Raw genomic sequence first — 26167 nt, 5'->3', positions numbered from 1 at the left:
AAGAAACTTTTCCAAGAATTTTTGATACATTTTGAATAAAAAAAAATTAATATAGAGACTATTTTTATCGAATTTTGTATGAAAAAATGAAAACAAAAACTTTTAAAAGGTTTTAGAGTCCACGCGAGAACATGTGATTTGAGTTAACAGTCGGAACAGATGGCAACCGGCAAAAAAGACCCTTCAGTGCTTACCTGCATATCGAGTAATTATTTTCATTTTGATCCTCGTAGGGCTGAAGGTAGATTCTGTATTTTTATACCTAGAATACTCTAAAAGGGAATGTTCAACCGCTCGAGAGACGTTGTGCAGCATGTGTCAATACTCGAGCTTGTGCGATTCTCTTTGTACTCCAATTTGAATTAAAAAATTATTACTCAACTTTTTACGAATTTAGTTGAAAAGTGTGAATCCACAAAAAAATTAAGAGTGCAAATAAGCCGCAGGCTAATTGTTCATTATTTTTCCCGTGTGATGTTAAATTTTGTTTTAATTGAAAATTTGAGTCCCTTCGGTTCTGACCTTGGTTATTCATTCACTTGTGAATTTTTCGACTGTTTTATTCTTGCTCTTGATCTATGAAATATAAAGAGAATCGCAGTAGAAACGGTAGAAACAGATGAGAGAGGAAACATTGATCAAGATCGCGATCGAATTCTTGACATTAGAAAACTTTATTTGCGTTTTATAATTGAGTAATAGATCTAAAATACGAAGTAAATTTAAAAAATCAAAAGAATATAATACATTAGAAGAATAAATAACGTGGATGACGAGCAAATTCGAATATTAAAAATGATTTGTAATTTGACTCGTGTAGTAGCGCCCACAATTTGAAGAATATTCAACGGTCGTCAAAGGTCGAAAGCGTGTGCAAATAGAGAAAAAACTTGGAGGTTCTTTCTCCCACCAAGTTAGCGAAGTGATCGAATTTTCTCAAAACAAGAGGCTTGAAAGTGTTTGTCCTTGTTTGATAAAGTAAGAAGGGATGAAAAGTGTTCGTTGATTAGTCGAGAGAAAGTGGAGGGAGTTAAAGGAGTTTGTAGGAGAGACGTAATTCATTTGAAACGAAACGACGCTTTCGATATACGAAGTGTGCGCATTGCGGCAAAACATCAAAATAAACAAAGAACGTTAGAAGGCGGTTGAAATCGGTTAGGAAATATGGGAGAGAGAAATTTATTGGCTTTATGATTTCGTGAGTAACATTTGTGAAAGAAAAAAAGGGAATGAAAAGTGGCGCGTTGGATTTCATCGATTGGTAAATATTTGGAAGAACCTGCGCACTGGAAGTTGCAACACTATGTGAGTAGAGCTTATTTATACGATTTATCCTCAAATTACATACATATTGCGATTGCGCTGCGCTTCATTCGCGATTCCCATTTGTGTGTAGTCGCAGAAAAACACCGGTCGTGCCAAACCTTAACCTACAAAATTTTCAGAACGCCCTAAATTTTGAACAAGTAAGCTGTCGTATAGTTCCATATATAATTGTAGTATTTATTTTAAAAAATCTTATACATTAGACTTGCGATGAAGTGTCCTCGAAATAATCGAGTATTATTTTTAATTGACAATTCCTAATAATGGTTAGCCACGAAACGATGACTTTTTATTCGGTAGAATTTAAAACTGCTCCATTGCTAATATTTCTTCGAAATTCATTCAAACGGAAGATCACATCAGAATTACACATTTCGAAATAGAATTTAATCTAGTTTTTTTATTTTTCGTTTGGAGTTTATTCTCGTCCATCGTTTCTCGACTCGTGTGTAATTCGTGTACTATATATATAAATATAAACGCTTATTTTTATCCATAATTCGGTGTTGGTGTATATGTGTGGGAGAATAGTTGAATAGTATTTGTTGTATTTAACTATAGCAAATTGAATGTTTTAAAACTCATCAGCCGAGCTCTGCTAGGACAGAATCCAGATCTTCCTGCAGTGAAATACTCTCCTCCCTCTGCTTTATCAAATCATCCTTCAGCCGGTCCACTTGTGCTTTTAACAAATAATTGCCCTTTTTCAGCGCAGCCAGTCTCCCTTCGTGTTTTTTCACCGTTCCCTGTAAATATGGAGGACAAAATTTGTTAACAGTGAAACAATTGATCTATTTCTAATTTTTTTCCGCATTGATATCATTTTCCCATTGAAGTCCATGACAGTGATTTTTAGCTGTCTTTCATTTAATTCATTATCATTTATCAACTTTGTCAGTGCCAGCTCCAACTGTCTTATTTCGCGACTTCCTTTTCAAATGTCTGTTCTAAAATCCTATTTCTATAATTCCACATTAATTTTCAATTCTTCTGAGCTTCACAGCTATCTATTTGTGTCGTATACTTGGATTTTCAAACATAGCATAATAAGCACAGTTTATTTCCCTGATATAATAAAGTTTTCGTGACGAAAAGTCTCTACAGGCTTATTGAAAAATTTTTCATTCGGAAGATACAAATATCCTCCCATCGATTTGGTGGTAGGTATGTAACAGGAAGTATCAAGATGAAAATAAAAATAGCATTGAACCTTCCCGAGTAGCAGAAAGATTAATTATTTATTTCCAAATTTAAGAAATTTTATCAGCATTCTGAGATAATTTTTGAGAAGAAGTCATCTAAGAAGAATCATTTTAGGGCAGGGATATTCAAGAACACGGTCACCTTGTTTTTTCAACCCGGCAATAAGTTTTAAAAACTGATCAAATTTTTCCTGTCGATTTCAAATTGGCAATGACTTTCCTCGATTAATGAAACGAATGAACTATTTAATACAGCGTTTGATGAATAAGTCTGTTGATTAATTTAGGCTGAAAACCAACAAATCGAATCGGGGGTTAATAAATCAATGAAGTTTAAGATCGTTGAATATTCAAGACGAAGTAAATTTTTTTAATTCTTCTAATTAATCTCATTTTTTCTGAATTTTACATGCACATTTTCTTCATGAGTTCTTAGCCTTGGAACAACCACTGTACAGAAACATTAACGTCTTGAACTTTCAGAGGGTCGGAAAAGCCATAAATAAGGTTTACGAGAAAATCAATTTTTCATACAACACACGAATAGAGGCTCGGACACGCGTGCGTTCCTCGTGGGTCACTGACTTGAGGTAGCGCCAAAGGTGCTGCTCTGATATCACAATTTACAGTTTCTTGTAGTATAAGCAAAGGAAAGTTTCTATGCAAGTTTTGACTTTGTTATCGTATATTCAGTGGTTTAGAAAACCTCGAAAAAATTGAATTTTCCCAGTGACGTTTCGAATCGTGTAACCAAAATCTAAACGCGATTCATGTTAGTCATTTTGTATAAGTTCCATGTGAAACATGCCACACGACTCAGGCAATTTTTGAAGAAAATTCGAACAAATTTTTTCTCTCTTTTTCTCTGATGATTGAAAAGTCCTGCTGGATTATTGGCTGGAAAATGATCCCATCAGAACCAACTCTTAATCATTTTCAATTTTCCTGTAGAATTTGTATTCCAAATTTTTCAGACTTGTCTCCCAGTCTTATTGATTCCATAAAATGAGAGAAATTTTCAAAAAAAAAAAAAAACTCTTTACAGAGCAAAATATCGAGTAGTTGAATAATCGATTGATTTTTTAATAACCCAAATTTGTTTGTGATCCACGAACCTGTAATTTGACACGACGTTTCTCTGGCGGATCGTCTTCGTCGTCGGAATCCCATACGTCATCGAGTTCGGATTCGTCGGTTTCGGACTCTTCCTCCGATTCTGTTTCTTCGTCGTCATCTTCCTCTTCCTGTTCGTTTTCTTCGTGTTCTTCCTCCTCGTCGTCGTCAGTGTCTCCCATGAGTTTCGCCATTTTATCGACCTCCTTTTGCAAGTGTTTGAACTTCTTTTTTTCCTCCTTCAACAACTTATTTTGTTGTTTTATTTGCTCCCTCAAGGCGTGTCTTTCCTTCTTTGCATTGACAGCCTTGTCCCTGCGTATCCATCACATAAATCAGTTTCTCGACGAACTAGATTTTTATATCAATATAATGGAGAAATTTAACGTTTTTTTATTATTAAAAATCGTACAATTATGTGAATAAAAATTTGATCTATGGAATCAACGAATTTTGAGTATTCAAAAATCATTAGAAAGCCCAATTCATTGCTCTCAGTCGATCCGAGTTCAATGAACTTTGGCTTTGTATTTTGAATAAAACAATATTAACCAAAAGCTCAATAAAATGAACTGGAGTCGTGAAAAATTGGCAAGTTGACTTTTGAGGCACGTATGATCGTCGTTAAATTGAATAATAATTTAGTAGCGAAATTTTGAAAAGTGCAACTACGGAGACACGTTGAAACGTACCGAAACATTGAGACTTTTGAAAAATTCATCAGGAAAGACGTACTTGAAATTTTTTATTTTTGTTTTGAGCAATTTGAATTCCCGAACGAGGCGTTTTTCAGCAGCGGCTTCGGAGTCCTCCTCTTCGTCCTCGTCCTCGGTACTTTCTTCTTCCTCCTCCTCCTCTTCCTCGTCCTGACCTTGCGGACCAGTTTGGCTTTTGTCAGCCTTGTCTAAACTCTTTTGCGATGCGATTCTCGCGACGTCCTTAGCACTGGGACACCCGGCAAGCGCCATTCCTGAAACATCGTACCACGATGCGTCGACGTTCTCATCCGGAAACAGTATTATCGGCTCTCCGACGTCTACGCTCTCCCAATATTCTGCAAGCGAGCGTTAATCCAGAAAGAAAGCGAAGCGTTAGGCGAAGCGCAATGAATTGTCAAGTAAGCTCGAGTTCTTCGGTTATTTCCAATTTTTAGCTCGGAAGTCGAGTGATTTTTTCCGTTATTTCGAATGTATTGCAGAGTGAGTAATATGCAACGAAAAATCTTTCTTATACGATTGCGTAAGAAAAACGTAAAGCAGGATTTTTGAGTAAGAATATTGGAGAGTAATTAACACTGTAATGTTTGATTTCGAATTGGATTATGGGGAGCCCACGACGCTAAAGTTTGCAACGTCAGAGTCCAACGAATGAACGAAAAACACATTTGTAATTGACCAATTTTTTATTTCACCGAGTATCGGTGCAGTTTGAAAAACTACGAATTGCAAATTCGGCAGGTAACGAAATTGGAGAATTACATGAATTGTTGGAGGGTTTTTTTTACATCATTTCGTTGGACTCGAACGTTGCGAACTTCAGCGTCATGTGCGGAGCTCATCGAGTAGATAAATTTGACTCACTAAAGTAACGAATGGGAAAATAATCAAGAAGGGTTGAATCGTCTGGATTTTCAAATGACTTAGCGCATTGTTTTAGTTTGATTTCTCAAAAAGAATGAAATCGATCTCGAAAACTGAATGGTGAATCGATTTGAAATTTTGACAGTCGGTCCATGAAGGCTATCATCACACACCATATTTAAATTTCTTAATGGTTCTCAAGATATCACTACAGAACTACCTTGAAAGCTACTGCAATGAATATTTGTAGCAATTTTTCATTCGTTTACTCAATAAATCGATTTGCAATGAAAAAAAGCTCGTATTATTAATGAAAAAGTAGGAAGAGATGATAATTTTGCGTGCAGCAAGAAAACATTAATGCGAAAAATCGGAAAAATCCACATCCACGGTGCATTGAGAGCACCATAAATAGAGTTTCAGTAACGGAGAAGAGAATATTATTAGCGCCTTTAGAAACGGCTGCTCTGATGCAACGTTTTATTAGAAAAATGTTCGTGGGTTTTGTTAGTGCCATAATAAAAAAAAAAGATTGCATCGTAGGTGCGTCAAGACTAACCGGCCTTCATGCGCCTTTCGAGAGCAGCGTACATCCTCTTCAATTCCTCGAGCTCGTTTTTCGCCTCGTCCCTCTCGTCGGCAACACGCGCGAAATCTTTTTCCAATCTCTCAGCGTCTTTCCTCGCCTGTTCGGCCTCTCTTTTCAACGACTCAGCCAACTTTTCGTCCTGTTGTTTGTGTTCCTGAACGTTCTGCTGCGACTTTGCTCTTTCAACTTCGACCTCGAGGTTGAGAATTCGTGCCTGGAGAAAGACGGACACTTACGTGGAATAAAATATCGTTTGTTGAATTTTTAGTTGTCGAAAATGTATAATTTTCAACGTTTGTAAATCGACGAAATTGCGAATTTTCTTGAAGCCAGATAAAATAATAATTAATAATGAAATAATAATAAAAATAAGCGCGATGGTGACGCGAGAATTTTTAACGGATTTCAATGGCATCGACTTCGGCGTGTCTCAGTCGAAATTGCAAACAAACGTGCCCTTGACGAGACGACGAAGTCTGACCTGTAATCTCTTGTTGTCTCTCTCAAGCGCCTCCTTGTTCCTCAGCTCAAGAGCGAGCATTTGTTTGGTACTTTGAAGGTCGTCGCGCACGGCGTCAATGTCATCCAACTCGTCCGGTACGACCTCATCGACCGAGGCTTTTTCCGCTTTTTGCATCTGTTCCTCAATCGTCAATTGTCGTCTGAATTTCCTCAAACCCTCGAGCACCGGTCTCGAACGATCGTTTGTTTTCACCGACTTCAACTTCACGCCCGACTGAATTTGTTTCAGCAGCTGATTGTGCATATTCGACTTTTCCGACTCGAAGACGAAGTGGGCTTTGCCTGGGTGGAGAAATATAATACGATCAGACACACGATATGCAACTAGAACGTCCACGAGAACAACTTTATTCTCGTCTCTGACATCGCGATACTCGTTTATCGGTAAGCTTTAAATTCAATTCAATCAGATTCTCAGCATTATTTGTGCCTCGCTCCAGTCTCATCTTCAACTCTCCGTCAAATAAGATCAATGTTTACAGAGCAAATGAAGATTTTGGAACAAAAGAAAAAAATAATATGACGCAGCTAAAACTCTATTTCCTTTGGGAATCGTTCGAAAATATCAATTTCAAAGATTATTTTTCATTACTTTTCTACAATTTGAAGAAACAGTGATACCGAGACAACAAGTTTCGTTCGAACTCTTAAGAAGTTTGCAACGTTGCAGTCGAACGAAAAGGGTGAAAAAAACTTTGTAATTCATCAATTTGTTACTTCACGAAGCATCGGTGTAGGTTGAAAAACTACGAATTGCAAATTCGGTAGGTAACGAAATTGGAGAATTACTTGTATTATTGGAGGGTTTGTTTAGATCATTTCGTTGGTCTCGAACGTTGCAAACTTCATCGTTAAGCTTCTTTTTTTTTCTCTATTTCCGGTTTCGTCATTAAATAAATGATTGATAAATTTTCATAATTCGATTTGCATCCCAAAGATCCCGAATTTACCAACCATTTTTTTTCTAGCCTCAGAACAAATCGACGAATCGTCGAATACAATTTAATAAACCCAGGAAAAGAAAACGTGGCTCCGGAAAATTGTACTTCGACGTCGGTGTAACGGGACGATAAAACAGAAAGTCGGAGAAAAATATACGTGGAAACGAAAATGAAGAGTGAAAGTGGGAGAGAGAGAGAGAGAGAGAGAGAGAGAGAGAGAGAGAGAGAGAGAAATAGTAAAAATAAGGAAAAGAATCGTTGAGGTTGAAAAGATTCGTTGGAGTATCGTGTCGTTGATAGTTACCTGCCGAATCGGCGGTGACTTTGTTGACTCTCTCGATAAGTGGAGCACTTCTGTCGTTGCACTGTACATGTTTGAGCCTTTTTCCACTCTCGACTTCCTTCATCATGCACGCCCAATCAGGACGTTTCCTCGGTCTCGATTTGAGCATCTCGAGGGTTTTTTGTTGTGTTTCGGTGAGTGCAGGTAGATCCTTGAGGATTGTTCTACCGGGTGGTGGTGGAGGTGGCCTCGGCGGTGGCGGAGGCGGTATTGCAGCCCTCGAGGAGCTCTTCGAGAGCGTCGGTGCACCTGCGCGTAGTGTCTTGTTAATACGGAAGGGGAAGTTGAACGATCGTCTTGTACGTTTTATACGATCGCAATGGGGTCGGTGCTCGCGCGTCTCGATCATCGATCGTCGATTGAGCCACGTCGTTCACCACCACCAAGACCATTCGCTTTCGGCAACGGGGACACGACACCAAGATCAAAATAAACTTTCCTCGCTCCCCTTTTCCCGCGCGGTATTAGCCCTTTCCAATTCATTTTTTATCTCTCAGTAAACTCCGATTTAATTCGATCTTTCAACTTCGTATGTTTCTAGAGTTCGCCCCGTATCAGCCCGGAAAATTATCGAGAATTTATTAATCTTTGGAGAAATACGACTCGTGCGAAAAGACATCGGACACAGTGGAATCCATAGAATTGCGAGTTCGCTCTGAGAAGAAACGTTTCTTCTCACGACCATCGATCAATCCTACGTTCGCTTATGTCTCTTGGATAAACGTACGTTCGATGTACACAAACGTAGTGTTTCGTGATAGAATAATAAATTGCGGAGTGCGCGTTTCGTTGCAACAATCGCAGCCATTTCGTCATTCGAACTAGAATTGGCTTCGATCGTCCCGTGTGATCGCTAACAAAGTTCATTTTTTAGTGACTTTTTTTGTCATTAAAATACACAAATTATGCTTTTGGAGTCAGAAATACATTTGCGACTTTTTCAACTGTCTCGAGTTCACTCTCAAGCACAGCGTTCATTAGACGGAAATGGGAGTTCAAATTGACGTTGAGATATCATTTGATATCTTGCACATATTAAGAGCAATTGCGAAATTTATAGATGCTATTGGAACGTTTGTCCGATGACTGTGAGATATTTTTAAATTGATTCATAATCATGAACCACCGGAAATTTCCGGTTTGTTTTTAATTTATGTTCAAGATTGAGCATCCACGAGGTTGCTTTTCGACTTATGAGTCACTTCTCGGGTATTTTCAAGCTCTTAGCTTATAGCTTACCTGTTGTACTTTCGCTCTTTGAGAGCGGTATGTTCTCACCCCTTGACCGTGACTTTTCTACTCGCATTTGACGCTCGAGTTGTTGAGGTCTTTGAGAGGTCGAAACGGTCCGTCCATTTTCTCCAGTTTTTCCTGGCGCAGAACTTCCGGATTTGCCACTTTTTTCGACTTTTTCACTCTTTTCCACCCTCTCGTTCTTCGGTTGCGAAGGAATTATCGTTATTTTACTCTGTTTCCTTGCCGGAGGTGGCGAAGCTGCTTTCGGTTGAGGGGCCATCGATTCCACCGGTTTTGGCACACTCTGTTCAATTCATAACATTTTATTTTCACCTTTTTTCCATTTCAATGATTTTATTCTATCTTAATGTCCTACACTCGAAGGAAGACACTAAAAAGTCGACCGCACCGAGTACGAAATTGAAAGAAAAAACTAGTTTCATCCCCGTCAAAAAAACCGTTGAAAAATTCTCTCCGATGATGGATAATCCAAATAACTTTTTGAGTAAACAATTATTTCAACACCTTCCGAGAATCAAAGTTTATGGCATGAGCTCGTTTCATTAATTCATTCGAAAAAATGACACGTAGGAGGATAACTAAAAATTGAACAATCTCGAAAACTGCGACGAAATTTTCAATAAATAATTTCACTACTTGCAATGATGAGAGAAAAAATTTATCACCGAAAGCTGCTGGCTTAGTCGATCTCGTAGTATTTTTCTTTCGATTCTGATGTACAAAAAACTTGTCATTGTCTCCAGGAAGGATCGTTAGAAGAAAAACATTTTGGATATAATGATTCGGGAGCTTTAGAGTCGAAAGTAGAATTGTCGATGATTGTCAATGAATTACAGATCCGAAATTGCCTTTGTCGGTGAATCTACAATTATTTGCCAAAATCGTGTAGCTCTCGGTGTTTAACCGAACAGCGAGAGGAAGAGAGAGAGAGAGAGAGAGAAAATGAAGAATCAGAATCGAAAGAATAACGAGATCTACGAGGCTGATTCGCTTGGCTCGGTGCAAAGACTAATTGAAAAAAAATCGAACCGAAAAGCCGAAGTTTCTTTTGCCACTGTGACGAGTGACATCGAATCGACAGACGAGTGTATATAAATGTCTATGATTACACATTGGCGAGTTTTGGCTCTCGGCGTCGACTCTCGAATCGACTTAGATCGCATCGGTGGAGGCAAGAGGTGCGTGAAGAATTTTTCGGGCTTTTCGTTGTTTATTTTGAAAGAGCGTTCCTTCGTCGTGAGTTTCCATTTTTCATGACTAAATTGAAAAAAAAATCGTATTGATGGTAAATCGAATGTTGGTAAATCCGCGTTGCGCGCTAGCGAACTGTTGCGCTCTTGTTTGCATTTTGGTACAGTCTATTCCTGGCCCCGAGGATACGTTGACCGTCGTGCGCTGACGTACGAGCTTCGACCCGTTAAAAATGCATAAACGCCTTACTATCTCGTAAACGAATATTTTTATTCGACTCCGTGCGCTTCGTGAATCTACGCTCATGAGACGCGAGATGGTTCCAGAAAAAAATGATCCGGATGGAGATTTCGTGACGCGTATCGTCGTCCGATTATTGCGCCGATTGATTGGCCGGAAGTAGTTGAAATATTTTGATTTGGCATGACACGCGGGTGGCAAAACGATTGTGATGGGTGCAAACATTTCGAACGTATCACGAACCATTAAATCGAGCGCTCAAAGTGTAATTAATTGATTATATGCAGATTGAAATATTTACGACGCTGAAGTTTGCAACGTTGGAGTTCAACGAAATGAAGGAAAAAAGATTTGTCATTCGCTAATTTTTCATTTCACGAATCATTGATGTGGTTTGAAAAATTACGAATCGCAAATTTGGCAGGGAACAAAATTGGACATTTACTGGAATTATTCGAGAGTTTTTAATATCATTTCGTTGCACTCCAACGTTGCAAACTTCAGCGTCATAAATATTGTGGTATTCGTGATTTTTCATCGTTAACTTTTATTTTTCAGATAAATATGCGGCATCGTTCGAATCTCACAATTGCAATGAGATACAAAAAATCAATAGTATCCTTCTACACCGAGCTGGACTCCCAAGATTTTTCCAACGGTCTGCGTATTTTCGTCTTCACGAAAAAAACGATAATTTATTGCTTTTGATGATCTCGTCGGCTGCCGCAAATTTGAAAAAGAAATAAGGTTTTCGTACGTTGAAAAATGTGGTTCGGGATCGAGCGATTTTTCGTTGTACCATTGAGAGGAAGTTGAGAAATTCACCGGACAATATTCTTCATACGATGAATATTGATTCGTATTTTTGTTTTTGACAACTTGAATTATTCGACGCGGCGTTAAGCCGCAGTAAAAAGAGGGAGAGAGAGAGAGAGAGCGGGAGAATCGAGACGAAAGGCGCAGCTGCGTACACGGGACACATTTGAAATAGACGAGTGTCTTGAAATAATCGTGACCCAAAGGCGAGTTATATGCGAGCCACTTTTCCGACGCGTATATTCTCTGCACCTAACCGGCCTGCTTCCGTACTCTTCCGTAATTCCAGCCACGAGCTTGAAAGATGGAAATGCGATGCCTCGATAGAATAGATGGGCCTCGGAATTCTTTTTCTTGTCTCTCAATAATGAATTATTGCTTTGAAAAATATTTTTCGTCCATTGATGAGGTTCAGCTTTCACAAAATTCAATAATATTTGCAGTTTAATGAATAGTCGTGGATGTGCCAATTTAAAGGGACGAGGGAGTGAAAACTTTGCCATAAAATCATGACAAAAATGAGGTAGATGCAGATATTGAGGAAAAGTCGAAAACGATATTGAGATGGGGACGATCAAATAAAACAATAAAGCAAAAGATCTATTATTAATACGACGTGGCATCGTGCCATTCGCGCTGTTAGTCTGTTTTCCCTGTGGCATCGAGCTCAACTGTTACCATTTTTTTTTCTCTTTCTCTCTCTCATCGTTTAAACATATACGGCGAAACACATGTCCATCGTCCTGCGTGTTTAATTGTAAACAACGTGCGAGCCGTTGTGTCGAGTTGATTTGAAAAAAACTTAGACGCGACTTTCAATTTTTCAGCAGATAATTTGTTAGTTAGGAACGACGTAAACGCTTCTGAGGTTCAAGAAGTTCTGGAGGAATCGAAAATTTCTTGGATTTAAGACGAGCTTTGAGGTCAAAGTCGAGGAAATGAGTAAAGAAAAACTCATTCGTATATCAATGTCCAAAATTTGTGGACATTGAAGACGAATTTTGGGACGAGAGTAAGATAAGCTTAAAAATTGGTACAAACCTTGAGTGTGACTTTAGTGAAAGCTGGTGGTTCTTCGGTAGTTGTTTTTGATTCTCGTCTGGAATTGAGGGTCCATGGGGCAGCAGGCATGGGTAACGGATTTGGACCATCCTTGACCCAGGGAGGTCTGAAAGTCGTCCTCTGAGGTTGCTGACCTCCTGCACCCGGCATCTTTTGACGATTCGTCGTGTTCTCTTATTTTTTACTACCACTGTCGGTCTTCAATCTATTTCGAAATTTCTAACGTGATGGAGGAAACCCTTCGATGATTTCTCTCCTCACTATTCGTACGTCCGGAGTTCTTCCACTTTGAAGAAGCTTTTTATTGCTTCAACTGAACTGGCTCGAATTGGAGGACTCGAAAATACCAGGATTTTTCTTAAACACTATTTTTTTTTTTCGATAATCGATTAAACACCGATTTAGTATTTTCTTCTGCTGTATCGAACGGGAGCCGTCTCTCAACTGGCTGACGTTCGGGATTTTCTCGGTCTTTCCGGAAATCGTCGCGTTTTCCCCTCCCGAGTATTCGAGAAAAGATTCAGATTCAGAGAGATGCGAGTGCTCTCTTTCACCCCTCTTTCCATCTCGTGCACAATATGTATTTTCTCCTCTCTCTCACTCTTACTTGCCACCTTAAAACTTGATATTTTTGGCCAACGACGTCAAGAGTGCCGCGAGCGCGAGAGGATGAAAATAGAAGTTAAACATCTTCTAGGACACCCAACGCCACAGTGACTGCCTAACGGAACTTCAACCATAATCCAAAAACGCATACCTTTTTTATGCTCCCCTTTCTTTTTTTCCTCCATTTTTTCCCCATTTTTCTTTCATTACTTTTTTTATTTTCTCTGCATTCGTCGTGCCAAGTTTTTTCGAACTCTCCACTCGTTAATTCAAACTTTGTTTTCTTCACCGCGCGTCTGTCATCCTCGACCCTGAAACGTCATTTGTTTTTTTTTCTTTTTATACGTCATCGTACTTGAACTGAAATACAGGAATTCGCAGCATTATTTTCATTTTGAAACATTCTTGGCGAAAGAAATTTACCACCGGTTGATAAATCTATGGCTGAAAATTCTCACAGGTCTGAAATCGACTTGTAATTATCTAAAAATACGTCCCTCGGTTTTTTTTTTTTAACAATGCAGGTGTCAAACGATGACTGCGTGAAGTTGAAGCACCCGAAACAAAAATCATTGTGTCAGTCAAAGTCCTCGGATCTGAAAGTAATTAAAAGGAAAAAAATTCGTCAGTGACGATAAACAGGAATGGGAGCTCTGGTTCAATTTCGCGTTTCATTGTAGTGATAAAGTAATGAGAAATTTATATCGCCATGAAAAATTGGAGCGAAAAATTCTATACGATTGATTGAAATGAATAATGTTTGATTCAATGTGATAATATAATGAATTGGTACAATGAATGGACCGACTGTTTCAGGATAGGAAGATTTCGTGAAAGGAGGTACCAACTCACTGCCGCAAGACGCAACGAAGCGATAATAAAATTGGACCACAATCTCGAAACAGCAAGATACTTTGAGCGCGAGTGCAGCAAAGCAAAGCAGTTCAACGTTTGGAGTACAAGTAACGAGTCGCAGCATTTGATAAAATCAAAAAAAGCAGAGTCGCTGAACTGTCGACGAACCAGATTGAAGGATCTCCTTGAAAGGGAACAGGAATCGTACACACGAGAGTGCGAACGTCAGAAAACTAATAAAACAATCGAAAAAGTAAAAAATTATAATCCGTCTTTGAGGTTGGAAAAACGAGCTGAAGAAAGTCTATACAGACCGTTGAATTGTCGTCGTATACAGTCGTATTTTTGCGGACCATACTTAACAAGTCAGGATTACGTGCGTCCAGTCTTAAGGGATTTTAACGATCGTAACGTCGATCGAAAGACATCGAGAGTCACTATGGACAAAACAAATCTCCGTCCTCAAGATGACACGTCGTTAGAGCACGTTGGTAAACCCGATAAATGGTTGGGACGTGATAATTTGAACCACGGTCAAAAAAATTACAACGAAAGAATGGACGTGTATAAAGAGAACTCGCGAAACGCAAAAGCTTCGAGTATTTACGGTGGTGAAGGGGATACAGCAGATGCAAATTGGAATGCTCCGTGTGAAAACCCGTCGTTTGAACATCGTCCACGCTCGAGAAAACTTCACGATTCTCATTTTCATCTTGGAGACGATGAAGAATCTTCCGCTCGTGACGAGCGTGAAGCGGCGAAGGCAAAATATAAGGATCGTTACGCGAACAAGAGCCTCGAGGACACAAACGTTGGAAAGGAGCAGGAGAACGACAAACTATCGGAAAATGGAGTTGATCTCAAAGACGAAGGAAACGTTGAAAACGGTGACTCAAACGATGATCTCAACGAGAACAGCGAACATCATGAGCAGGATGAAATTGACCGTGCCTGTGAACCGGAACGTGAATTGATCGAAGAATGCGAACCTGATGAGAAAAAGCATCAAGTATCCTTAAATTCTTCTTCGATTGGAGACAAGAGTTCAGAAAATTTTCATGAAAATGATGAAGAACAACAATTGCAATCCGACGCCCAAGCAAAACAGGATCAACGAGACATTGATCGGGAAGTCGATGCCAAAGCTTCCGCTGGAAAATCGGATCGACGTCACTTCGAATCTGAAAAAAGTATGCCATGGTTGAGAATGATTCCTGGTGATAAGAATCTCTCCGAACAAATGTTCCTATACCTCTCCCACAATGAGCTCAAAGAACGCATCCAAAATCTTGAGAATCGCGAAAATCAAGCCTGCTCGAAACACCAGTGGGATGAAGCTCTCCGTCTCAGAGACATGAGAAATCGTCTTGATCTGGCTCGCGAAAAAAATCTTTACAGAAGAGATGATCTTCGTCTTGATCCCGAAGTTAAAAAACTTGGGATGGCTAGTATCGAGACTAGACAGCGTTTACTCAAGAGTCGAGAAAATATTTGCACGAATACGTCCATGTACAGGTGAGAATTTTATTTCTCTCAAATTTTTCAACACCCTTTCATGGGAGGTAAACAAAATTAATGCAAGAAACAATGTCATGCAAATAATTATCGAACTGATTGCATTTTCAATTTAATTGAAATTTTACTGTGGTTGCTCCGTGAACGAAATGAGTAATTTTATGATGAGATCGCATCGCGTTGTGATTACATAAGGCGTTGAAAAATTATGCTCCCAAAAATCTATGAAGTAATAATTACCGTGGGAAATATACGAAAGCATGTGATTGTACAGAGGGCAATGCCAAGGATTTCTCGTGCCCGTTTCGCAACATTGTTATTCGGATGATTCACGGGCAAGATTCACTCAGAGTCGAGGTTAATGCGTTGGACGACGAAATTCCTAGGCGAGGCGAAAAGACTGTGCCAAAAAAATCAAATCCATGGCCCCGAGGTTGATTCGTCTCGCGGAATAGTCAGCCCGTTTATTTATCGAAAGAAGTTTAACGAAGACAGTTATGAGGAGGCACAGCGTTACGATGCTGAAGTTTGCATTGTTGAAATACAACAAAATTCCTTCGTTGTAGATGATGGGTCATCTTGGGAAAAAATTATCGGAAGATATTTTTTATTGCTGCATTTCAACAGTGCTTTATAATGAAATCCATGAATTCGATATTTTAAATATTTGTGTTATTTTTTTTCAGTGAAGAGGCCAAAGAAATATGGGACAAATGGGTACTCGAGGACAGCAAATCTATTCTGATGGATGCAAGTGTGCAGCGCGAAACGTTGATGCGGGAACTTGAAGAAAATTGGCGTTCCCTTGCGGTCGATGACAAGCAAAGGATCTCGGACTCGTTCAAAGATAAAAATTTTATAAACGAGGAACTCCAGAACTGCCTACATAACAATTCAAAAGTCGGCTAATCATTAGAATTTGCGCCCTCCCCCAAAACTAAAATTCACAATTCGCATTTATTCGTATGAAAAGTTTTGGTGAATTTTAACATGGAGGGAATACAAGCTTCGCGATATATCAGGACTGTGCTGTAACAGCGGACTGTTTTTTTATTTTGCCAAGTGTTCGTGTTCCGTTAAAGTTAAAGACAACAAAAATCAAAATATTAATTATTATTAATGATTCTTGGTGCGAGTATTTGGATATGAAAGTATGATGTGAAAGAAACATTTCGTACATAAGCTTCGCTGATTGACGTTTTTATAGTTTGTAATACTATCCATCAACACTCATGTTATGATGAAAAAGATGAAAGTAAAACTGTGAGAGTGATCGATGAACAATTGATGGGGAATAATTCGAATTGATGTTGAACATGTTCAAAGATGTTGTTGTATCGCCATTTTTTGATTACTATTGTCGTACTTGTCAACGAGCAACGATCTCATTGTAGCTGTTGAGTTTCAATCGATTGAAAGTTGGAACAAGTGTATGGCAAAAATTTTTGCAATCCATGACAAACCTGACATTGTGCAAGGTTTGAGCATCGTCACGCTTAACATAAAAAATATCGACACAAATTATTAGTATAAGGACTCATATTGCTTGCGTTTGCACAAAACTATTGAAATATTATGTGAAATGACGATTAAAAGAATTATCGGCTCCGCAGTTATGATTAAATAAAATTATGTCAAAACCAAGCTTTCGTTGTATTTTTTGGATCCGACTGTGGAATATTACAGCGAGTGATCGAGTACTGTGCTTTTATCAACTGAATTATGGGAATATTCATTTCCCGCGTTTTCCATGATTCGCATCGTCGTATGCGTCACTCCTGGGGAACTCTAAAAAGTTGAGCAATTCTTCGTGATCAACACCCGCATGTATGAAAAAAAATTCATTGCTGAAGAACGTATGAAGAAGTTTGTCAATAAAAAATTGTTTCTCGCAGCTTTGAGATACTGCAACAAGGAGGAGTACAAATAGTGACACGGGATACGTTTTTTTCCGAAATTTCAACATTTTGTTTTTATTATTAACTAATTTTCACGATTTTATAACATTACACTTTTGTGTTGCAATTTTAAGTTTACTGAATTGAGAAAATCATGCAGGTGCATATCGTCTATCGATAAGGCCAATCGATATGTAGTTGGCAAGTTAGTCCCGAGATGGCGTTACCTTTTGATTCAATGCGCGGGAATTCACTTCTCGCATGGCATTGTTCGGCAGTTCGGACCATGGCGTTATTAATTTTCCATTTGCTATAATACTGTAATGAAAAAAAAATATGATTTTATGATAAAAATGGGTGATTCAAACGTTAATTGAGAAAGTGTTAATCAAAAGGGTCGCAGATCCTGGCATGGAAGAAACAATCGGATCGTCGAGAGAACACACGTTACGCGCTTTTGTTTTGTGTTTCGATGTAATAAAATTCAGTACTCAAAAGGCATTCTCTGCTTCAAATTTCAATGCCATTCAATTGTATTGTTCGCGAATGCATGGGAGTTTATAGTGAATTCTAATGGTGCTTCGTATTTTGTTGAACTCGGCTTTGTGGAACGTTTTGGTTAGAGTCTAGTAAAACTCAAGTGGTGATAACCGAAAATTTCGACCGTGGAGAAATTTGGAAGTGTTTTTGGTCGACTTGGTTAGAAACTCGTCCTCGTCGCTTGCGAAGGGGAAATAGTCGGAGTGTATAGTCGTCAGGAAAATAAGCAGACCGCGTAAGTATAATAATGAGCTTGTATATACGGCTTAAAGCACGACGAAGCGTTTCTATTACACATGTCGGAATAATCGCCGTCCGTAACAAATATGTGTGGTTAGACCTACTTTTTGCGTTATCAGAATTATATAAACGGGGTTTTCTCAAGCTGTTGGAGGACCCTGACTTATAGAGTCCAGAAAAGGGATATTATGTTTATATTTATGCCAGAAAACGGGTATTTCTTATTGGTAAACTTGATGATTTCGAGAAAATTCGCCAATAGTCGACGCGACATTGAAAAACTTGCAATTCAGCCCAGAATTTTTTTGTTCTGTTTATTTGTGCCATACAATTACCTTCGCGGGCCTGGATCAAGCTGCAATATTCATTTTATTATTTTTTGGAAACGTATCGAAAATCACGTTCTCGTTTTCGTATTTAATTAAAAATTAAACGATCGGCCCAGTTCGTGCAAGTTTCATTATTTCGTAGGTAAACAAGTGAAAGTGGATTCCAGAAAAAAATGTCTATTCCCATGAAACTGGAAATACTCGCTCGAGGAGAAATTTCAAGCGAATTTGAAAGAAGCCCCCAACAAATTTATATTATCGACCACTCATGTTCGTTCGGATTCGAATCGTTTTAGTGTGTACCGTAGCTTATGCAGATCGGCGGTGATCCCCAGGCAAGTTGATGTTTGGACACAGCTTCGGGCGCTCTATTGTTTTTGTTATTTATTTTATTTACGAGTAAAATATTTATTCCGCGACTATGGCCGCAATAAAAACATACCAAAAATCCGATATTTCATAGTGCTCTCTGGCACGTCAAAAAAATGTGAGCTCGAGTCCATGCGTATCTGAACCTTTCCACATTTTCAAGAATAAGAAAAATCATCGAAAAAAAAACCACGACGAATAAAAAGCGTTGAAACCCTAACCTCCTTTATCCGTCCCATTGCTGTCTGAGAATCACAAATTCTGTCAGCAAAAGCAACAAAAATATGAAACACTAACTCACCCCGAAGGAATCTGTTAGAAATTTCAAAAAAATGTTAAGATTCTGACGAGATTAGCAGTGATTTGTCCCCCGGAGAAACAGCATTGCTAGTTCGAAAGATCGAGTCTCTCTCGACATTCTCGACAAGGGGTTTTGTGGTAGCTATTCGTTCTAACCGCCCTTTCGATGTCCAAATGTGTATTTATTTTTTTCGTCTGCTGCTCGTGTGATGATGCGGGGCCTCGAAACACGCGTTTAATTAACATTGCTGGCGCGATGGCAGTGCATCCCTCATCTACTCACGGGTGGGAGAGTTGGACCACAGCATCTCCGCGTGCAGTCAAGTTTCATGGGTCATTGCGCACCCAACCATGCCATACTACATATGTTGATATTCCACTGCATATAACCCACCCCCCTTGCGAGGGGGAGACGCGTCGCGCATATGTTGACACGTACCATGTAGCCACATACATACCATTATTTTATTATCGATGTATGTATATATATATATACACACGTACACGCATTTAAGCATGTATACACGCGGGTATATATACGCTTGCACATTTGTGTATATGGGACGAGCGTTGGCGAGCTTTCTCCCTCTAAAAACCCATTTCTTCGTATCTTTCGTCCAATATTCGCTTCCACAATTTCCATTAACCAACGTCCGGCCTCTGCATATCCCAGAAATGAGTGTGTTAAATTGTTTTCATATCTCTCTTTTTTCAATCGTTCTCTCTTATTGTCGCAATATTTATCTAAATCGTTTTTTGAAAACGCTTTTATTGTCACCGACATATTTCTTTGGCTCCTCTTGCTTTTATGAATTTCGCTTCGAATAATATCCCTCCCGCTATTCTCCCTTTTTTAAATCCCCGTTATCCTTCCAATTTTCTTTCTCATTGTTGCATTTACGCGACAATGTCGTTTTACTGTTGCTCTTTAAATACTTGGCTTTTTTCCTGCATTCCAGATGCTCCTGGAGAATAAAATTGTCACGATTTTGAACATTTCGCTTCTTTTAGGAAAATTCATACGCTTTTTCTTGCTTTAAGGGGGTTTGGAAATTAAGCTAGTTTTTTGCCAAAAAAATTCAAGTTATGCAAATTTGTTATCAAAATTCGCGTTTTTCGTTGCAGTTCAACGGTACGAACTTTCATTATCATTTAAACCTGAAGAAAACTGCTATTTTGGTGCTCGAATCAAGAGAACGATGGAGCTATTAAAAAGCGGGTCTTGAGCGAAGTACAATTTCATGAATAATTCGATCGTGGAAAGTGAAAAGCCCGAAATAGTTTGTCAAAGAGGCTGAATAATCGTAAGAAAACGAGAGGAAAACGACCGTTGAAAAAATGGCATTAAAAATTTGATTGAAAAGTGTCATCGCGAGGAAATTGGAATTTTTCTACCGTCAAATATGTCAAGATTTGCTTGCGTACCGAGTCGGAAGAGGGATGAGGGTTTTCACGCATCTGTCGAGGCAAGAAGGAAGTTCACAGAAACGCCAAGTGATGCGACGAGAACTCGACGAAAGAAGTAATTAACGCCCGCATATCGTGCACATGGTGAGGCAACGTGTTCCTTCCATTCTTCATCGAATTCTTAGGGTGAACGCGCACCCAAAAGTAGCAAGGAGAGCAGAAAAAAGTCTTTTTTTTTCTCCTCAAATTGTACGATTTCTCGCGTCATCCGTTCTCCCTCCTAATTGGCCATTTCACTCGCTCGTACCCACGTGTTTTCAACTTCTACTCGTTCGCGTCTCAACTTTATAATTTACTACTGTCAACCACCCACGGTCAACAATGTCGTTGCTTTGTTGCACTTTAAAATTACCTCGTTAAACCTGCTCGTGATTGCGCCCCGTGTGAAATTCGCAAGAGATCGTTAATCAAATTCTAATTCGCGTCTTCCCATTTCTAATTACTCTTTCAAAATGCTCGTTGAGAATTCGGCCCACCTTTTTCAACGCCATTCGTTCTATTCAACAATAATTGAATTCTTTTCAACTCAGGAGTAAATAAAATTCAAAACTGAAACGAAACGTCTTCTGCTGCACTCGTCAAATTTTTCCAGCACCCGAACGCCAAGTGGAAGGTTCCAATGTTTATTCTCGCGTTAAGGGGGTTGCCCCGCGTCACGGCCGGGATTTCTTCGCGATTTTTTCGCGGCGAGGAAAAAAAGCACAGACTTTTGAAAGTTGAAGGGTTTATTTATTGGCGTTTCAATTCTATGATAGAATTTTTCGACTCTCATATCTCGGGTAGATTCGGTGTAAAACTGCTCCGCAGGAACTCGTACGTTTCTTCATGGTCTCCGCGATTCCGGAGGATTGGCTAATCTGAGATAAAAAAATTAAAAAGAGTTTTGATTTGTAAAGCAGTCGCTATCGCATGATCTAAAATCGTACAGAAATATTAAAAATTGAAGGACCTTCGGGCCCCGAAACACAAAGTTTCAATTTTCAGAAATGTTTCAGAGCGCGAAAATCCGAATACAACGAACCGCTCTACTTTTTCTCTTACCATTCGGTCAATTGATGATCTCAAAGATTAAACTTAAGCCTCCGGTGCTCTTAATATCGACAACCCAAACCAAGGCTTCGGTTATTTGTAAAGTTGTCGTGAATTCGCCCAAAAAAAAGTTGATCATGAGTCATCCCGAAACTTTTAAAACAGTTACTAATTAAAACTGTAAATTCTTCACGAAAACCTAAACGAGAACGAGGCAAATTTGAGAATTCATTAAACACAATGAATGCAATAAATTATCGCTCGATAACTCGAAAGTTTTTTCACCCCTCGTGACGCGTACGTTTATTTGGACAAATTTGTATTGAAAACACTGAGAATCTGCGGTTTTTGTGCTGATATAACTTTCCCATTGATTGAACCTCGATTCGATTGATTTCAACGAACTTTAATCATTTCGTTCACATCTTTAATCGAAGGTAAGGAAAAATATGTGAAAATAGTGTTGACGCATGACGTAGTAAGAAATGGGAAAATGGCGCATTACGTGGATCGATGCTGAGACGCGGGGTGCGAATAAAAACTTGAAGCGAGTGTTGCAGCGATAAGGTAACAAATAAATTATTGAACTCGCAAAGTACGAAAGAGCTGGAGAAAAGTTTCAGTGCCAACAGTTCACGTTAGCGTGAACAAATTTCTGCTCTAAATTTTATTATCTCTGCACCGGATTGCCGAGTATCGTGACACCGTGAATATTATTTTTGCCTCGATTGAATATACCGAATTATGCGTGCGATTACTTCGCTAACGATACAATGAAGAAATCGAAGCGAATTTCCGAATTTACTGACTCGATATAAGCCTGCTTAAAAACACCATCGAGTCAAAGAAACTTTTTTCGTTCGAAGCGACTCGAAAAACCTCGCAGTTACTTCCAGGTTCATTTTTGAATGAACTGAAGCTGCGAAACCACCCGAAAGAGAAGCTCGATCACTTTGGGTGAGGGCTGCGCGATCTTGCGTCAAATATTATTCGAAAATTTCAAAAGTAACTTCAAAATAATAATTTTATTATTTTAGAAATATAATCGGTAGAGAGCCAACATTTTAATACAATTTTATTACAAATAAACGTTTGAAGAGTTCATTTTGCGAGTAGCGTGGTGCAACAGCTGCCGCTGCTTCTGACGTCCGCTGTCAGTTTTGTTTACAAATTTTATACGTTACGAAGTGAGTTCACTGTCCAAAGTAATATTGCAGTGGAGGAAAATGGAAAAATGAACGATAAGAAAGTTTACCGGGATAAAAATGGTCCTTTTGTAAAAGCTGACAAATTATCACAAGTTATCGATCCATTTGTCGTGTGTGCAATCCGAATGATTTCTCACCAGATATTTTTCAATATTTCAGCCGAGATTTTCAACGATCGATTTTTATTTCCGAAATCAATAGCTTTTCATGCGTGTACGCGACTTCCACGTGCCGGGGTGTTAACTGTCAGAGAAAAGTCGACGTTCGATAACTAATTTGTTGCCAAACAACGTGGTAGCTAGCGTCCAAATATTGCGAATTTATCCAGGACACATTCGTTTTTGCCCAAAAAAAAATCATCGCGTAATCTTGGATAGCGAATATTCCCCCATCCAGCACTCTAACGATGGCGCTGAACTTCGCAACGTTGGAGTCCAACGAAATGATGTAAAAACCCTCCCAAATAATTCCAGTAAATCTTAAATTTTCTTACCTGCCGAAATTTCAATTCGTAGTTCTTCAACCTACACCAATGATCCGCGAAATAAAAAATTGGTGAAGTGCAAATGTTGGAAACTTCAGCGTCGTCTCTAACGTTGGGCTCGCCCCTCGTAGGATCCTGAAAAAGCGAGCTTGGCCGTGGGAGGTTTTCCAAGATGAGTTTTATCGAAGAAACGGCTCATCTCGAAGCGAGACGAACGAGATCGACGATTCCATGCTGGTAGAATAAACGAAGAAACGAATTCCAAGGTAAATATACGCATAGTAGTGAAAAAGGGTACATTTGAAAAAGCATTAATAGCAAAAGAATGTCATATGTAGCTGATGGACGTATAATCCATCTTAATAATACAGTATGCGGCTGCGAGCGGTACAGGATCGCGGTTGCCGCCGCAATGGCTACCATATTCGTTGGAAATATGAGTGAAGCTAGTGAGAGAGGACGCGCTCGTATATATACAGCGAGATATACATAAATCCACATAATATATCTCGTGCATATATACTCGGTAGAGCGGCACGCACATAAAACTCATCGGGAGGAGTTTTTCTCGGGTAGATTTTTCGCGTGTACGTCGGAGCGTGCATGCGAAGTCTGCGGCTGCTTGGCGAAAGTGCCGATATACCGGGGAGCGAATGCGAAGATGGGATTGTCGAAGGAGTCGGCGAGAGAGGAGAGAGGAGCTGAGAGAGGAAGAAGCGAGTAGAACGGCAAGAAAAATAATAAGAAAGAGAAGAAACAAGTATAAAGGACGAGGGAAAGAAAAAGTATGGGAAAAATAATACAAGTAGCACGAGTTCATACAACACGATGCAATGGTTTATGCACCGCGAGGCGTGCTCGAGGCTCGATGCGCACCTTTTTCTCCTCCTCCCTGCCCTCCTTCTTTTTCGCTCTTTCTCTTCCCCCCCGGCCCGGATCGCCACCCTCTTCTCAAAGCCCCTTCTCGTTCTTCATCTACGGTAGATAAGTACGCACGTGTGTGGGACTCGGTGTATTTCTGCCATATAAAAATTGACGTGTATATACAGCGACGGGTACTTATATTTTCGTATATATATGGGCATGCGGTTGGAGTGCGCTATAGCGCGGTGTACTTGGCGTACCTGTGGCGGCGTATGCGCGCCGCAACTTCTCCGCATCTATATCTGTACTTTTCTACATATATATATGTGTGAAGCTGAATATACGTGTATAGATAGAGGAAGAGAGGGAGAGAGAGAGAGAGAGGGAATAAAATAGAGATAGTGTGTACGGTATACAGGCGGCACGCGGAATCGCGAGGTTGGCGTTGCCGGTCTCTGGGAGCGCGTATATCGGGCGCTCGGGGGTCTGTACGTGTTCGCGCGTACATTTATATAGGTATATAGCCCTGTCTATAGGTACCAAATGGTAAATGAGAGGGTAGACGCGAGTCCCGGACGCCTCAAGCTAGCGGCGACCCAAAGCTCCGCGCGTCTACCGCGGGCTGTATATATACAAGGTGTCCCGAAATAATAACACGCAACCCATATCTCCTCTTTTCTTTCTCACTTTTTTCTCTCCTCTCTTTCCATTTTTTTTCGCATCTTTCTCTTTCTCTCTTTCTTACTTTCTTGGGCTCTTCATCCCTCCCTCGTCGCGGGACTTGCTCTTCATTTATTTATTTCTTTATTTCTTTCTTTCTCGTGCTCCCCCCGCATCGGGAACACCTCATATCTCCCAATATAATAATAGTCTTTTGTATATTATTGTAGCGGTGATGGTTATATACATTTGCTGAATATACACGTGTCCTACCGACGAATATAAGGTAGCAGCACTACCATAAACGCTCGCGCGCCGCCGAGGGGCTTCCTTTTCTCGTTTTTCCACTAGGACACTCTCATTCACCTTATTGGATAATCGGGATTCGGCGTAGGCGAAACTTCTACTCTTCTGTATTCTCGCGACCAGTCTCTTTCATCTTTTTCTCTCGGTTTTCTTTATCTCTCTTGTGCTCTTACTCTTTTCTGCTCTCTCTTTCTCTCTCTCTCTCTCTCTCTCTCTCTCTCTCTCTCTCTGTCGGGTTAATCCGATCTATGAATATTATCAGGTTCGCCAGTGACGAATGCAGGGATGATCGTTCCAGTAGATTTTTCCTGGGGTTCAAACTCTACGTTTGTTTTTTGATTAACACGTTTTTTAAAGAGAATATTACGAGAGTTTAAAAATGTAAATGTCCGAATTGAGGGAGCACATTCGGTAATGAAAATGGTTTAGATTCGAGTTAATTGATTATTTACACTCGAGCGTGGAGGCTGAATTGATTAAATGTTTTTTCATTACTCTGTTATTCGGGGAAAACGCGGTCGCGATTCGGAACGGACGAGACTCCGCTTTGGCGAAACGTTTTTTAATTAATGCAGCTCGAGCATAATACCCTCGTTATTTAAACTGCACTCGGTATTCTCGATATATTTAACCGTCAAAATACTTTTGTTTTAAACTGTTTTGTAATTAATAGAAATTCGAGTTATTTACCGCGGCAGCATTCGGGGGAGTTGAATTCTACCGGGTACTTTCGAGCATTTTCCACAATCGCGTTGTTCAACTTGTCGATTTTATTATTCGCGATTATGCGGTTAAATAAGTACTCCATTTTTTCTATGTTCAGGAACGTGTGAAGCGAAATCGCTCAAAGATAATTTGCCAATTGAAAATATAACGAAGGTAGCAACTGGGACGTTTCATTTTTACGCATTCGATCATTCGGCTCGATGAGCTGTTGATTTTTCGATCGTTCATTTCACAAAAACCGTGCAAACTTGATTGTACTCGCAAACACGAAGGTCAGTAGTCGAAAAACACGAAAAACAAGATCTCAGAAGAAAAGCTTTGCAACGGCATCGTTTTTCATGTCGTTCCCAAACCTCTTAACTATAAAAACACCAAAAAGTTCTGGCTCGTTGCTGCTGAGTAGTCTAAAAAAGGAACGAGGACCCGGAGTTCAATTTTAAAAAAGCTGTTGGACCCAATCTCCAAAGAATGGTTTCAGCGTAACAGTGAATAATTGAGAAAGCGAAAAAAAGTTTTTGCATCGAAAAACCTCGTCGCTTTCCAATTTCTCCGAGCCAACGAGCCTCGTTCCAAAAAATCAGCGTTCCTG

The 26167-nt window shown here is 39.6% G+C and overlaps 3 protein-coding genes across 7 annotated transcripts in view; 2 read left to right on the top strand and 1 right to left on the bottom strand.

Moving 5' to 3' along the window:
• Positions 1-760: 760 nt before the first annotated feature.
• LOC122408000 (uncharacterized) lies at positions 761-16802 on the top strand. Its single transcript, XM_043414504.1, has 3 exons — positions 761-1305; positions 13605-15158; positions 15845-16802. Coding segments are annotated over exons 1-3 (1779 nt in total). The 5' UTR covers positions 761-1303; the 3' UTR covers positions 16068-16802.
• On the bottom strand, positions 1483-12706 carry LOC122407969 (glutamic acid-rich protein-like). Of its 5 annotated transcripts, none has more exons than XM_043414461.1 (8): positions 12162-12706; positions 8856-9156; positions 7578-7865; positions 6292-6614; positions 5781-6024; positions 4377-4695; positions 3644-3956; positions 1483-2072 (listed from the first exon to the last, which is right to left on the bottom strand). In XM_043414461.1, exons 1-8 carry the CDS (start codon positions 12330-12332, stop codon positions 1911-1913), a joined length of 2121 nt encoding a protein of 706 aa, XP_043270396.1. In that variant the 5' UTR covers positions 12333-12706; the 3' UTR covers positions 1483-1910. The 5 variants fall into 5 exon arrangements, with proteins under 5 accessions (XP_043270396.1, XP_043270403.1, XP_043270411.1 ...); XM_043414468.1 differs by having other exon boundaries at positions 4377-4611; positions 12162-12694; XM_043414476.1 differs by lacking the exon at positions 12162-12706 and adding an exon at positions 9539-9829.
• An 815-nt stretch (positions 16803-17617) lies between the features above and the next one.
• The window catches only part of AdamTS-A (ADAM metallopeptidase with thrombospondin type 1 motif A), a 102193-nt gene continuing 93643 nt past the window's right edge, over positions 17618-26167 (top strand). Inside the window, exon 1 of the mRNA XM_043411292.1 lies at positions 17618-17831. The gene's annotated coding sequence lies outside the window, so the exon portion shown is untranslated. The remainder of the gene's footprint in view (positions 17832-26167) is intronic.

This window comes from Venturia canescens, chromosome 1, assembly GCF_019457755.1.
Source record: "Venturia canescens isolate UGA chromosome 1, ASM1945775v1, whole genome shotgun sequence".
Taxonomy (NCBI): Eukaryota; Metazoa; Arthropoda; class Insecta; order Hymenoptera; family Ichneumonidae; genus Venturia; species Venturia canescens.
The sequence above is the reverse complement of the archived record's forward strand: the minus strand, read 5'-3'. Positions and strand labels throughout refer to the sequence as shown.